We start from the raw sequence: 15145 nt of genomic DNA, 5'->3' as shown, positions 1-15145 counted from the left end.
CCTTCAAATCCCCTCAAGGGCTGGACAGCAGCTTTGCAAGGATGCTGTTAAGGGACAAATAAATAGAAACTTCTGAAAGTAAATTCAAGGGCATTAAGCTACGTATGTTTCTTGAAAGCATTTCAGTACACTTGGAAGAATGAAGTTACTTCCCACTCATGTGGTTTTTCTTCTGCAGAGTTGTTTACCTGCCTGATGGAGACAGAAGCATTTGAGTCACCATGATCTTTTTGAATCTTTATCTGTCCTTCATATCAGATGCATATTCCTTCACTCACATTAAATCAGGCCTTCATCTCTTCCTAACGTTAGGCCGCAGCTAGAAGCTTGACAGTATTTTTGTTAAGTGTTTTGGCTCCATTTTATGTAAGACTAATTAGTGCAAAACCAAGTTATCTCTGAAATCTACTTACAAAGTTCCTGAGCCTGCAAGATGCAAAATCACCTCCATTCTAGGGTTCTCACCTCTTGAGAAGCTTGGAGAGCTGTTCCTGACAACTTGTCAAAAAGTTCAGTACTGTTCATGATGTCTCATGCTGAAAAGGCTTCACAAAGGCATGTATGTTACAACTACACAGGTAATCTAAATGGTCTTTCTCACCAATGCCAACAGCCTCAGATCGACTTAAGTCTTTGCCAATGACTTCTTCCCTTCCCCTCCATATTGGAGTGGACACATGCAAGTTGTCTGGCTGGCCAGGTGCTCCATCAGACATCCAAAGAACCCAGAGAGCAGAGAAGATCTAAATGACCTGCGGAGTGACACACAGCTTCCCATGTTCGCTATTTCCACTCACCATCAGTAGCTCTTCGCTACAGATGCACCAACCCACAGAGCCAGATTTGTAGGCTCTGCTCTATTACTAGCTGGTGCTCATCCTCTCAATCCATCCCATTACACATAGCACTTCATAGCCTAATTGTCTAGTTCTTCCTTTCCGTGCTTCCTGAGTTGTGTGAGCCAAAAGAGTGCCCATTGTTCTTTGGGCCCAGGAAAAAAAAAAAATGCATATTTAGGCAAACTGCCTAGCAACTGCTTTCCTTATTACAAGGAGAGAGTCCATTTGCATAAGAAAACCTTCCAGCTGGAAGCCTGAAAAGGCTCTGCTGGGAGCTGATTCTGTGGCCAGTCCTCAAAGGAGAACTCCCGTTCAGTCCTGCTCCCCCTGGGTGGCCTTTCTGTACTGGTCCCCACCATCAGTGGGGCAGTCGTGTGGGCACACAAGGTGCACCAGTGCTCTGCAGCAGCAGGAGCTGCTGCTCCAGTTTCTGACTGTGCTCACAGTGCTCCCAGAGATCTTTTTCTCATTTTGTTCCCACATCATCTTTTCTTCACACTGTGTGCATCACACATCACAAAGTCAACAGCTTCAGCTGCTAACCTTTGGAGTTCTGTCATTTGCTTTGCAGATTTCCTGCCAAAAGTGACAATCTGTAGCGGTACAGTACAGGATCTCTCTCTCCAGATATTTACACATGGTTCCTCCCCACAATTACTAAATGGCATTAATGGTCTGCACAAAGATCTGGCTTAGGAAGAAAAACTACAGAAATCACTTCATTATTTCTCTTGCTGTTCTATGCCTGGTCTCTCGAAAATGTTGCCTGTAAACTTTTCACTTTCTAAAGCCCCAGACAAAACATTGGCTCTAGTAAAGTCAACAGAAAAATCTTCTACCGATATCCGAACTATGATCCAGCAAATTGTGAAGAGGGTTAGGATTGAGAACTTGGCCTTCTTATGTGCTAACCATCTAAACAACGGTCAAATAATTTCAGCACCTGCAAAAATGGCTTTGTAGGGCTGTGCTGCTACTTAATGGAATGAGGCGATTTTGATCAGAGTTCTGCAAAGCTCTCCAAATTTCAGTTCGTAAAGCTAATTTCAATGTATGAATCATTGCTTTCCTGCAATTTATATCCATATGTGTGGTTATTTTTGAGAATGATTCAGTTTTGTATATATAATTTTAAAAAGACTTTTTAAGTTAATGAACATCTGTGCTAAGAGCTCCTCAGCAGAAAAGCTTGTGTCAGCCACTGGTGGTGCTGACTGTGTAAACTTCCTGCTATTCTACAGGCATGCATATGGATCCTAAGGTTCTTACCGCCTGCATACAGCAGGAGTAACCCTGCTGAAAACCACACCATTAAAATGCTTTAAAAATGGGGTGGGAAACCTAAAATTTCCATCCATTTGAAATTGTAATATCTATGGGACCAAACAGTAAATTCTCAAAGCTTTTAACAGAAGCAAACAGGGAAAATTTCCATTTGAAGATTTCCAAACACTTTGATTAAGTTTTTGATTGACATACATTCAGAGCTTTTAGCTACAGTGTGGTTCAACAGGATTTCTGCATTTCCTGGCATATCTTTCTAGGTCCTGCTTCCTAGCTGAACTTATTTCCTCAAGATTAACGTATTTCTTGACATCCTGCGTGAGAACCATGCTGGTGTAAATCTAGTGGGGGTGGATTTACAAAGGAATAATTAGACAGACAAATTCAATGGGTAATCAAGCAACCGGTCACAGAAGTGAGGTCACTCTGCTTGAGTTTGTCTTTTAATCATCTCTATTTTTCAACATATTAATTACGTTTTTCTGTTTCTGCCCTGTCTGCACTCTTTGATCTCACAGACTGAAGAATATGCTCCAGGAGCTGCATGGCTGGCTTCCAACTTGCACAGTTCATATGAGAGAGGGCTCAACTCTGGCAAAATAACGTTTGTCACAACTTCCCAGTTAAGAATCTCATTTTCTATATTATGGTCTTGTCATTAACCCTGCAAGACAGAGTTCAGCAAGAACTCACTGCTAAATGCAGCACACTACACATGCTGGACATCTGATGTTCCTTCTTCTAGCACTAATATGGAAAACTTTCTTGGACTCCTCTCTTAGAATTTGTGTCAGTGAAAACAGATGGAAACGTAACTATAAGTAAGGCCAATGACCCTGGTGTGAAGATGACGAGAAAACTTCATTTGGGAAGTGACTACATCTGTAGGCATGCTAAAAAAGATGGGAATGTACTTGCTTGAAGACAAAGCTGAATTTGGCCCTTTGGTGTAGGATGGAGCAGGTCAAAAAATGGCTATTCCAGACAAAACACCAGCGGTCAGGGATGTGTAAGTAAGAGCTGGGGAGAGAGCATGCTTCCTGCACACAATAGAATTTACTCTGGCATGGGTGAATAGTAACATGGATCAAGCCATGCTGTTAATCCTTTAGCATCAGGATAACACCATGTCCTGGCGCACGCAAGTTTCTAAATGCTGACATTGTGGTGACTTTTAGGAAGCTCCTAAAAGCCCTCTAAAATCATTAGGCCTAATTCTGCTTGTGATGTTACTTTAAGTTACTTTCACTTCAGAGTTAGTGCACTGACTTCAAGGCAGCTAGTCTGGATTTCCATCTCTCTAGCTGGCCCATTATTTCCTGTATTGTTTCCAGTTGTATGAAATCATCTGTGCACGTCCTCCAGGGCTGCTGGAACCCTCTGTCCTCCCCAGCATTACACATGATGCAATGAGCCTCTGACGGAGGAAGAGAGCTGAGAAGTCCATGTAGGGAAGCAGATAATTTCCTTTTGAGCAATGGATGCAAAAATAGCAGCTAATAAAAAGCCTTCAAACTGTGCCTTCAAACTGTGACAATTCAATACACACACCTACGAGGATGCCTTGACAAGCTGCTTGACTTCTCAGTAACTCTTTCTTGTTTTCTTTAGTGCAGCCTCCTCCAAACTCCCCCACACAGGTATTCATCTCTGTAGTGACAGCTGAGACCTGCAGGTGTTTGCTGCTATTGCCCTTTCAGAATAGACAGACACTTGTTCCTCACTGTAAACACTTGTATTGTGGGGCTTGCCTGGCTAGTTACAGCCCAAATAGTGATAAACCAGCCTTTTCTTTTTTTAGCCCCTTGCTGTCATGCATTAATTCTCTTGGCAAATAGGCATTTCGTACTGGAAATAGCTTAAGCAAGATCACTCTCTGGTGATTATTTTACAAGCACTATCTTTTAGAAAATGTTTCATATAGAGAGTCGCCAGAAAAATATATTATGCAGTTGCCAGAAATACAGCACTCTACAATATTAGGCTCACACACGAAGGAAGGACTGTGCCTAGTGGGCAAGATGCTCTTTGCCATTTCACTATTTGAATGCTAATGGTATTTCACTGTCTTCAAACTGCTACTCTATCTTTGCTAAGCAACAGCGGAGATCAGAATTGGGACTGTTTGCTCAGGACTATAATAATCCCAAGTGTCAAAATGGTTTCTCAAAAGGGTTTTTAAACTTTTTATGTAAAGAGAAGGTCTGAAAGCTGGGTATTTTTAAAATTGGCCTGGAATAGCAAATTGTGTAACCCTTAGATTTTTTCTGGAAGTCTTCCTGGAAGACTAAGAAGTGTAATAACTTCTCACACCTTAACTGAAAGCGCATGGGAACTCTATCTTTTAAAAAGACATCCTTTCCCAAAATCCTCATTTAACGTTAACATTAAACAGAAGTGAACAAGAAATAAAACATTAAGAAACAAAGCCACAAAAATCTAGGAAACTTCCTTGCAAATATTTCTCAGTCCTGCTGTTTACTTCTCGGTACCATGATTCTGTTTGTATAGTTCTTTACTCACCACTAAATTAGACAAGACCTGAATTTTGATTTTAAAAAAAGTGGCCCCCAAAGAAGCTAAAAATAAACAAGACAACAGTCTTTCCCGAACACTAGAAGTACAAAATGTGCCAGTATGAACTGCAAAGTCATTCACTGAGGGATTGAAACCAAAAACTTCAAAAAAAGGGGATGTTCTTCATTTGGAAAGAATGGAAGATGAGAGTGGCCCAAGGCACTCTATGACAATACAGTGACTACAGGCTATGCGAGCTTAGGATGTACAATGCAACAGGTTCTCATTAGAGGCAGGGAAGTACCTCTGATCCCAGAATGGGCAAAATCTCAACTGGAAAATACTGCTCGCAGTCCTAGTGATGTCTGTACCAGAAACACACACTTGAAACTGCTGTTTCACACACTGAAACTCATGGGAGAAGGCTGCTATGATATGAAGAAAAATTAAGAACCTTTTCTCCTGTCTTCTCTAACCCTCCAAAACAGTCTGGGAGGGGACAAGAGTACTTTTTCTAAACAGACTTTGGACTGAAAGGCTAGGAAGGGATGAAAATAATGTGGTCAAGTACATGCACATTGGTCATGAGTTAATTCAGGTTGCTGATAAAAAAGAAAATTTGCAGCCATTAGGACGGTGAGGTTGTGGAGCAGCCTTCTGGGGAAAGCCCTGGCAGCAGGATCCTACTCATCTGCAACATCCACTTTGATGGAATGGGCTGTGTGACATGACAGAAGTGTTCCAGGAGTTAGAAATTCAAGCTTCAGAGACACAAGATTGCTGCTAACCAATTTTGTAGTACATCTGAGAGACATTTGGGAAGTCTGTCAGCGTTTTGCAGGCTGCTCCATATTCATTTATTTAACTAAAGTCTTTCTTCAGGACTTGCGTTCATCGCCTCCATTTTTGATTCCCCTCTTGCTGTATGATCTGGCTCTGGGTCAGCTCTGGTTCCTGCACTGCTCTGAGACACTGGGGACAGGCGACAGGGCCAGATGTGCTCTGAGGGGTGTCACCAAACCCCAGTAATGTCACAGACTGCTGCAGCTGGCTTGTGCACTCATAGTGTTTTACAGTTTGCCAGCTCAGAAGCTAGCTCTCACTGAGACAGACTGATGGGGATTGGTGTCACCTCCTGTTGTGCAGCAGGTGTGTCTGACTGCCTAAGATCTCTCAAGAATTTTTGCCAAACATAATTTCTCTTGAGGGGCTTAGGATGCTGTTGATACTCTTGACATCTCCTCCTCTTTTCTCTTGGCAGACTGGAATTCTTATGGGGTTTGGTGCCTTATATAGAAGGGACTTAAATGACTGTTGGGGTTTTTCATGTGGCTTGAGGAGATCTGAGGTTCTTGTAGCTCCTCCTACCCTTAACATCTACTGCATGGCCTCCTGCAAGAGTGGAAGGCTTCAGCTCAGTAACCTGTGTTGCTTCTTCCAATCCTACACACTTAAATAGGAAAACATGGTACAAAATATGCAGAAGACACTAAAGAGAAACTAGGTCACTGGCCTTTATACTGAAACACATCCTCTCGGGTTGTTCTGCCCTATCTGTGCCAGAAGTGGAGGAAACTAATTTGTGACTTATGAACCCCTCTGTCCTTTTGGGGCAAGTTGGGCCTAAAGAAAGATGGAAACCTCACTAATAGCCCCAGTTTTTTGACAGATCATTGCACAGTTTGTACAAGCAGAGGAAAGGATTCCTTATTTTCTCCACTGTTCCTTGCGCTGTTGCATAAAGGCAAGTTATACAATAGCTAAATAGGGATTACACAACTGAGCTCTATAAATCTAAATCAGAAACAGAGTCTCTATCCTGAACTGGACAAACATAAAAATGTGGAAGGGTGAAATTCTGGTCCTAATGAAGTTAATGGCAAAGCTCTTGCTTACTCCAGTGAGATCACAGTTTCATCCAAAATCTTGGCTCAAGGCTGTAGTTGGCTGACCAAGCTGGATATTTAAAGCATATCTCCGCTAAATTTTTCCAAGTACTGGGTTAAGACAACCTTCTTTTTTTTTTTTTTTTTTTAAGCTTTTTGCTTATGACAAAGAAATACAGAAAAGTATTTGGAGACCAAGTACTGAGCAACCACTTGCAAACCTGAGCTGGAAGCCTAAAAAGGGCCTGATATACTATCTGTGACTGCAAGAACAAATATTAGCAAAGTAGTTGTTCCCATGCTTCAGTGTCAATACTTTAAGCCACTGAAAGCTGGCTGCTGAATCACACTTCTTGGGTATCAGAGAGAAAGATGGGAAACCCTGGCCTGTGGGGGTTGGGAGTCCAAACAACAAAAACCAGACATCAACAAAACAAATAAAAGCCCCTAATGAACCTGAGACCTAAGCTCTGCAAGTAAATAACTCTGTGAAATGAACCACTGTGCTACAAGGACTGCAGTGCAGCAGGGTGTTGCTGATGCTGTTTGGCACACAGACCAAACTAATTACTTGACGGTTGTTTTAGTTTGGCCTGGGGTGGACAGCAGTGCTGGGTAAGAAAAGCCACTGCAGTTTCTTCATATCCCTGGGCTCATCTGGTCGGACTATTGAAAACTGTTGCTGTTACACTGAATGCTAGCAAGTACCAGGGCTCTCCCCACCCACAAGATTCCTCCCTGATGAAAAAAAAAAAAAAAAGGAAAAAAGAACCAAGGAGAAAAAGGAAAGCTTGTGCAATCAGGGCCATGCATCACATGTATTCCCAACCCAAGGGTTATTTCTCTCCCCCTCCTTCCTGAAGCATCTCTTAACAACTGAGCTGATTCAATGCAGAATGTCATTAACAATCTAACAGTGAACAAGGACTGGGGATCATCCCTATCTTATAGAAGCAAGCTATAAATAATCATCTTGGGCAAATCTAACATCCTGACAGGGTGGTAGGATCCCAAAAAACTGATTCCAGTGTATTAATAAACACAAATGCTGAACCATTTCTTGCAGAGCTTTTTGGAGCTGTGTAAATCCTTCCAGCAAGCATCAGATAAAGCTGTCAAGGTTGGGGAAGAATTGCTTCTATTGCTTCTATGTATGTGATTAAGCCTGAGCAGTTACAAAGACTTAGCCTGCTAAAAACAATTAGGTATGGTAGGTCAGTGTCATCCCAGTGTCATCGCTGACAGTTTCATTACTTAGGCCTGCCATGGATATAATTCTTCAGGCAAGCATCTGGAAAGTCATCATAGCCTTGACTGTTTCATTACCAGCTTCTGACCAGACCACATATGGCCCAAGCAGGGCAGGCCAAAATCTCACAGGCTTAACTGTAATTCTCAACTTTTATCACTGTGAAATATGGCGGCATGGCAGGCTGTGCCTTTGTCCCTCCTCTGCACCAGCTAGCAGCCAGCTGGAACATCAAGGGCCAGGGAAATTGTCCTTAGTTTTCTCACTGTGCAGAACAAGTGACTACCTAATTTTAAGTTTCATATCCATCCACTATAATGCAAGATTATACCATCAGTTTGGATGGAGTCATGCTACTTTACATCTTCATTCATGCCCTCTGACACTTGTCTATTTCTTTCTCCTTTCATTCACACTTGCGTTTTCTACTAACACCTCTCTACACTCACCTTTCCTGCCTTATTTGTTCCCTCTCTCAGAACTGTGATTACACCCTCTTCACACTACTCCCTCTTTCTTCTCCGTTACACCCTGGACCCCACAGGTCCTCCCCTGGCCTCAAAAAAAGTCATGAAGAGGGAGAAAAGAAGGAAAAAATAAAGTGATTCTGTTTAAGAGGCAGTGAGAAATGCAGTGTACCCCTTGAATGAGGTCCTTTGAGAGGCACCCAAGGACCATTCAGGTTACCAGAATTTCCTTTGGTGAACCCTCACTTTCTCCAGGTCACGGGTCTTGTTCTGAATTTGTGCTTCACTGGATAGAAGTTTTGCTTAAGTGCTCATGTGTAAAACCAAGGATTAAACCCAGAGGTACATGAGCAGGTAGGATGATGACAGATCACATACCATCACATGGCTGTGCCAAGCCTCAGTTGTCCCCAGGAAGCCCATACGATTACTTAGTTTTCATCCCTTTTTGTATGTAGTTTTTCTACAGCATGGAGTTGTTATTTTTTTCCAAAAATAAGCAGAGCATTTAATGTTCAAAAATTCTGCCCCTGACTGTCAAGGCCTTTGCAAACACTTGCTGTTAAGCATGGACATTCATTCTTAAGTGTAATGACAAACATGGTAAACAAACCCAGTCTCACTGAAATACAAAACAGAGACATGCCTCCAGTCCCAACAAGTATTGCTCATACTTCAGATGTAAAATCAAGAAATCCTGGCCTTTGGTGCTCACTGGTGTCCTCGCAAATAACAAACAGAGGCAGTGATTACCATTCTGTATATTTTTCCAAGTTCTGAAGTGCAGTCATGCTTGTTTTACATTGACCAAATAGCTTGAAGTGCCAAGTTTCCAAAATAACAAAATATAAGAGGAATCTGGCTCATATGTTTACTAGGTTTGCCTTTTGAAAAAAAAAAAAAAAAAAAGACAAAGAACAGAGGACACTGTTACTTCTCAGCTGTTAAGTGAAACAACCCTCAACAGTAATTCTTGTGTGTAGCTTCCTTTGCCCTCTCCAGCCTCAGCCAGACGTAGAGACAATCTCGTTCCAGGCATCCCACAAACACTGACACTGGGGTCACACTCTTCTTTATGGACACGGCAGCCCAAATTGGGTGGCTGAGGAAAATACCTTCATTTCATTTGTAAAGAATTCACTGGCAACAAGCCATGTGAGAGGCAGATACAGAAAATTTGCTTAAAGATGTTGAGTAGCTTACATTACAGGATAAATTCTAGGGTTTATAAACTAACAGCGCGGCCATGGCTTGCTCTCCCCAAGCCACAAACACCTGATAGCTTCAGTTCCATCATGAAATTACAACTGTGGTAGCAAAAAGCAAATGTTGTGAACTACACGACTTGCCACATACTACAAAGACAACATCAACAACAGTAACTAATGTACACAGTCCTGTTTATCGTAGTAATCCTAGAATCTCTTTGCAAACTTCAGAGATAATTTTATGGCAAGCAAGCTCAGGGAAAATGGCCTGGGCCAGAATGAACAAGTGAGATGGGCTACTCTTACCCACCACAAACCAACTCTTCAACCATACATAGCAGGACTGAAGAGCTGGCTTAAGGCTGGAAAAACTTCCTGACAGCCCTTCACATGCTGCCTATGTAACAATTTCTCACTTAGTCTCTTCCTGAGTAAAGTAACTCGTCCAGTGCTGCTGTCCAGTACTTACACCTCCTCTAGTAAACTGAAGCATTATTCAATACCCAAAAGTTACAGTTTCCATCAATATATAAGAACATATTTTAATAATTTCAAAGTGTTGCACCAAATTTGATTACCCACTCTTCCTTTTCATCTGCTGCTGTTTCTTCTTCACTAAAGCTAAGCAAACACGCAAAATTTCTGCCCAGAGAAAAAGACCTTTCTGTGATTTATTATTAGAACATAAAGCCAACATATATAAACAATAGGACATGCCAATCTTACTCTGATTAACTCTCTCCAAATTTACCAAAACTTCGTAACTCAAACCCAGGTTCTCCATATGCCAGCCTCTAGATTACCTGGCAAACAGATCGCCAAGCGTAAAAGCAGAATCAGTCACATCAATGTGGTAAGATGACTGAACAAGATCTAGATTATTACCAATTACAGCAGTTCACTTACCCTATAGTAGTCTGTGCTGTACACATCTCTAGACATCCCAAAATCCCCAATCTTCACAAGTAGGTTCTCACCAACCAGACAATTCCGGGTAGCAAGATCCCGATGCACAAAGTGCTGTGATGCCAGGTAAACCATACCAGCTGCAATTTGCTGGGCAATGTGAAGCATCTGGGACTGGGTCAGCTCAGCAGGACGGTTGCCTTCTGCCATCAGTACTGCATCTGGTCCATGTGCCCTGCATCAAAGTACAAGCTGATTAAGTGATAGGCCACTTGTAAACTGGAAAGGTGAAAGGCATTAGTGAGCCTAAAACCACAGAACTGACTCACTCAAATATAATAACAAAAAGGGCTAAAAATTCACTAGTGAAATAGAGGAAAATTTGTATCTTGGCTTTTCATTTACTGTTTTCTTTCATTGTGTGAAAGACAAGTAGTGTGAAGAGCATTACACAACAGGTGATATATTACTCATGGAAATAAGGCACGTGTTCATAATAATACCCTTCTGTCTGAAACCACCACCTTTTTTCTGTTCCCTTATAGTAATCTTTTCTGGAAGAAGGCTGGCAAATGTAGCTGTTTGGTAACAGAGGAAAACCTTATCACTTGATGAGTGAAAGGCAATAGAGTGAAAGGCAACGAAGTGTCATGCATAGCATCACTTTTCCTATAACTGGCATTCCTTGCTCTCTACTGGGAGACAGACCACTGACCCTTATATCTGTCTTTTCTTAAAGAAGAAAGACTGAACTTCCTTCTGAGAACTGCCATCTGAGAAACAAGGGTGGCAATTTTAGATTTACACTTTTAATTTCCTATCCAAATGCACAGCATGAAACCATTTTTGCTTATTTCATCACCAATGGTGATTCCTGTATGAGATGGGAATTCTTGACAATAGGAAGAAAGCACAAAACACACACTATTTGGAACTACTAAACAGCTTCAGAAATAGAAGCTTTTCAAGACCTAGAAAGTCCCTAAGACTTGCGAATCAACAGATTAATGTGAAACTGGTATACAGTCCAGCAGAATGAGAGCCATTTTACATTTGGAAATCTCAGCGAAGTACTGGAACATATGTCCTTCACCCATGTTACTATGATAGCTCTGGTATACATGTGTAACATCCTAGTATCTTGAAGACATAGATATAAGCATTCCTACACATAACATTTTATAGTAAGCAGTACTAGCTAATCCTTACCCAATTAATAAGATCATCTGGCAATCATTCCTCATTTGATATAGACCTTATAGTATTCTGAATGTCCCTTTCCATCCATTCAATTACTCTGCATTTTCAGAAGCCTTTTTTATTCCATTCCTGCAGACTCTTCTTTCTAAGAGACCACCTCTCCTCTTCCCTTCTATACCTTTTTTAAAAACAAAAAAATACTCTAGAACTCTAGATTTTTATTTTCTCTCAAAAATCCTTCCTTCCTACAAAGAGGAGTTTCAGAAAATCATCCTTCTAATCAATAGAGGTGAGGCCTTAATTCATCCCTAGGGGAAGGGCACAGGAGTTTGGAAAAGGGTTGCAAATTAATCAAAATCTGTGAGATCAATTCTGACACTACCTATTAGAAATATGATATTAAAATTGTCCCAAGGGAAGAACGTCATCATCAAAGTGACAGATGTGAGAAAGAAATGAAGGAGGGTGCATAGCACTGCTGGGACTGCATCTGGTACCAGTCAAAGAAGCTCTCTGCCACAGGGTACACACAGGCAGCCATTCAACTGGTCTGGGTTGGGGGATAATCAATGAGAGGATATGAAATCTCCAACCAAGACTCACGATCAAATTCCTATAGAAAAGCACTATACCTTTTCATTGTATGGATTTTTTAAATGACTTCTTGGGACATGAAGGTCTGAGTCCCTCAATTAGAGAACTTCATCTTTTGCTAGCTTCCTTGAAGACAAGGTCTGTATTTAAAGAAACTTTTGGATTATTCTTAACACTCCATCCACCTTGCTTGTTCTCTTGGTGATGACTGTAAATGAGGTGCTTCTCAGTGTGTGCAACATCCAGGAACACTGACAGAGATTTATTTGGTTCCACATCAGCCTCCTAGCCCAAACAAGCACAGGGCAGGCATGACTTCGAGGCTTCAGTCCTAGATCTGAAACAGCCTTCGGCTGTGTGCAGACAGCAAGGCCCATTTGGGTTAAATTTCGGATTCATTTTTCCCCGACAGCCTTTGGTGGCGCTGCAGGGTAAGAAATACGGGCTCTTACAGCCTGCTTACAACCTCTGATCTGCAGTACAAGCTGCAGTAAATGTGAGAGGAATGACAAATTGGAGTTTAGGTTTAACAGCTTGTCCCAGCATTATCATTTTATGTTCTAAAGACAAGGGCTGATTAATAATTTAAAAAAGAGAAGACCTAAAGCAAGAAATATACTGTCTGCCAAACTACCTTTCTGTACAGTAATTAAAAATCAGAGTTATGAGATAAGAAAAGGCCAATCAAAAAGAATCAGATAATAAGTATTTCTTAAAATATAAGAAATTATTTCTTATCAGCTATGAATCTGGCTTCTTCTAATGGAAATTCAGTGTTCTGAGCAATCACTGGGATGGCACCTGTGGAAACTGCAGTTCTCTCCTGATCCATGGCAGAGGTCCAAGCAGGCAAATGCAAGTGCCCTGACATGGCTCTGGCAATATACTTGCCAGAGAGACAATCAGTATGGGAAAAGTAGTAGTGTTTGCTCTGCATCCCCAGTTCAGGCCCTGGTCTCCCTGCCAAACCTGGCAGCCCTGCCGATAAGGGAGGATGCTAGTTGATGTCATTTGCTTTTATCGTGTGGCTATTTGTTCAGCAGAGATTAGAAAGACAGCAAAATAATTTCGCATAGGCTATCAAAACTGCATAAACGGCATCACTAGCAGTCACTAGACATTTCAAATAGAAAATCTGAACCCATTTAAAGGGACATCAGTTTTGATTGTTCTACAGCTTTGTCACAGACATCTTTCCAAAATGGTGGTACCCCTAGTTATCTTCAGCAGGGGAGATCTCAGTACATTGAAAAGCTTTTGTGAATTGCCTTTGATGAAAATGACATAGAAGACCTTGAAAGAACAGTCCCTTATGCATTTTTTTTTCTCAGAGGAGCAAAAGTTGTCTCTTAACTACTTATTTTTATGTCAACCAGTGCAGGCTAGTGGAAATGGCACATACACAAGGCCACTGTTCATAACCTCCTGATTCATGAGTTACCTATTATTGTGAACCTTAGGTATCATCTATCTATTTATGACTGCTTTACTGCTAAATTTCATTTTCCAATGCACATTCCTTAACAGCTTTATGAAATAAAGCCCTAATCCGGACCCCAAGATGTGGCATTTTCCATTGCACTGAAGTTTCCATGGCTCACAGTTTTCTTCCTTCAGATTAATGGCAGTCTTTCCAAAACACTGAGAGGAGGGAAGAGAAAAGGGGTTAGATTCCAGAAGCTCTTAGACACCTACAGATAGTGATAGGTGTTGAGTGGGATCTTCCCAAGTGCTACCAGAAAGCCTGCAAGCAAATGATTCCTACTGTAAGATTTATAACCAAGCATTTCCGAATACACTGAAATATATTGGAAACAGTATTTCTTGGGTTCCCATTCCTTTGGTTCAAAGCATAAGGCTTGACTTAATGGTACTTCCAAATAGGCAAAGAAACAATGACTCCCACATTCCAGTACAGAAATCAAGAATTGCACAGATTTGCACTCCTAGTTGTTGGCATTTTCCAGTGGTAGTAGTTAACTTGACATTAGCTACCAGTAACACCTACCTTCTCTGCCCGCTTCTGGCTCAGCAGCAAAATATGTGTTCATGGATTTACCTGAGGAATTTGTTAAGATCTCCATGCTTCATATACTCAAAGACCATGATGAGTGGATCACCCTCAACACAGACACCATAGAACTTGACAATGTGCTCGTGTTGCAGGTTAGTTAGCAGCTCTGCCTCCCGGTGGAAGTCCTTGCGGGCATTGTCGCTGGCGTCCTTCAGTGTCTGGTGTAGAAAATAAAAATGTAAGGGAGGGGAGATATTTGTAAAAGGTAGCAAACATGTGGGATGGCACTGTAAGGGTAAGATAAGGACACTCCACTGCATAAAGGATGGAGGAAGCACTTTCTTAATAACCCTTTTAGAAATGCAGATGTGATGTTTAAGTGCAATTAAATAATGGCAGTACAATTTTCATCCTCCTTCCACATGTCATCTCAAACAATGATTCTTCTTGTAAGAGGATGTAGAAATACTCACAGTCTTACTGTGCCAAGTGTTTTCCAAACAGAGAACAAATAAACTGATCTTATCCAGAAAATATACTCGTACACAGCTGGTTCATATCCTTTAGCATTTAACTCAGACAAACCCTAGTACTCTGTTAGTATTTACCTTTCTCGTAAGTTCTTTAAAATAAAATTCTCCTTGTTTAATATACCTAGTGGCAACACAGATGCATTTATCTATTCCTAATGTCGCTGTTGCTGATATTGGCCCCTATGGTGTGCTACACATTAGGTAGATTTATGGAAGGGTACGTCCCTGGACCAAAACTTACAACTTGAGGCTTCAGCCAGAAACTCATTTGAAATTCAGTAAATCTACTCACACGCCTAAGATTAAGCATATGTGTAAGTAACTGGAGGATCAATCCTAAATTGATAGACAGAGAGGAAGTAGGTGCAGACCAGAATTCTCGGGTGTCAATCTTTCTCACCCCCTTCTATTTATACAGTTCTAAATCCTTGCATATTTTCATTTTGAG

The 15145-nt window shown here is 41.3% G+C and overlaps 1 protein-coding gene across 2 annotated transcripts in view; it reads right to left on the bottom strand.

Annotated features, from left to right (window-relative positions):
• The window catches only part of NTRK2 (neurotrophic receptor tyrosine kinase 2), a 208235-nt gene that overhangs the window by 30473 nt on the left and 162617 nt on the right, over positions 1–15145 (bottom strand). For both annotated transcript variants that reach the window (XM_032981906.2, XM_032981907.2), the window contains 2 exons: positions 14210–14382; positions 10357–10591 (listed from right to left, as the gene is read on the bottom strand). In XM_032981906.2, coding sequence (XP_032837797.2) covers positions 10357–10591; positions 14210–14382 — 408 coding nt within the window. The remainder of the gene's footprint in view (positions 1–10356; positions 10592–14209; positions 14383–15145) is intronic.

Source organism: Tyto alba, unplaced genomic scaffold (assembly GCF_018691265.1).
Source record: "Tyto alba isolate M040663 unplaced genomic scaffold, T.alba_DEE_v4.0 Super-Scaffold_13, whole genome shotgun sequence".
In the NCBI taxonomy this organism is placed as follows: Eukaryota; Metazoa; Chordata; class Aves; order Strigiformes; family Tytonidae; genus Tyto; species Tyto alba.
The sequence above is the reverse complement of the archived record's forward strand: the minus strand, read 5'-3'. Positions and strand labels throughout refer to the sequence as shown.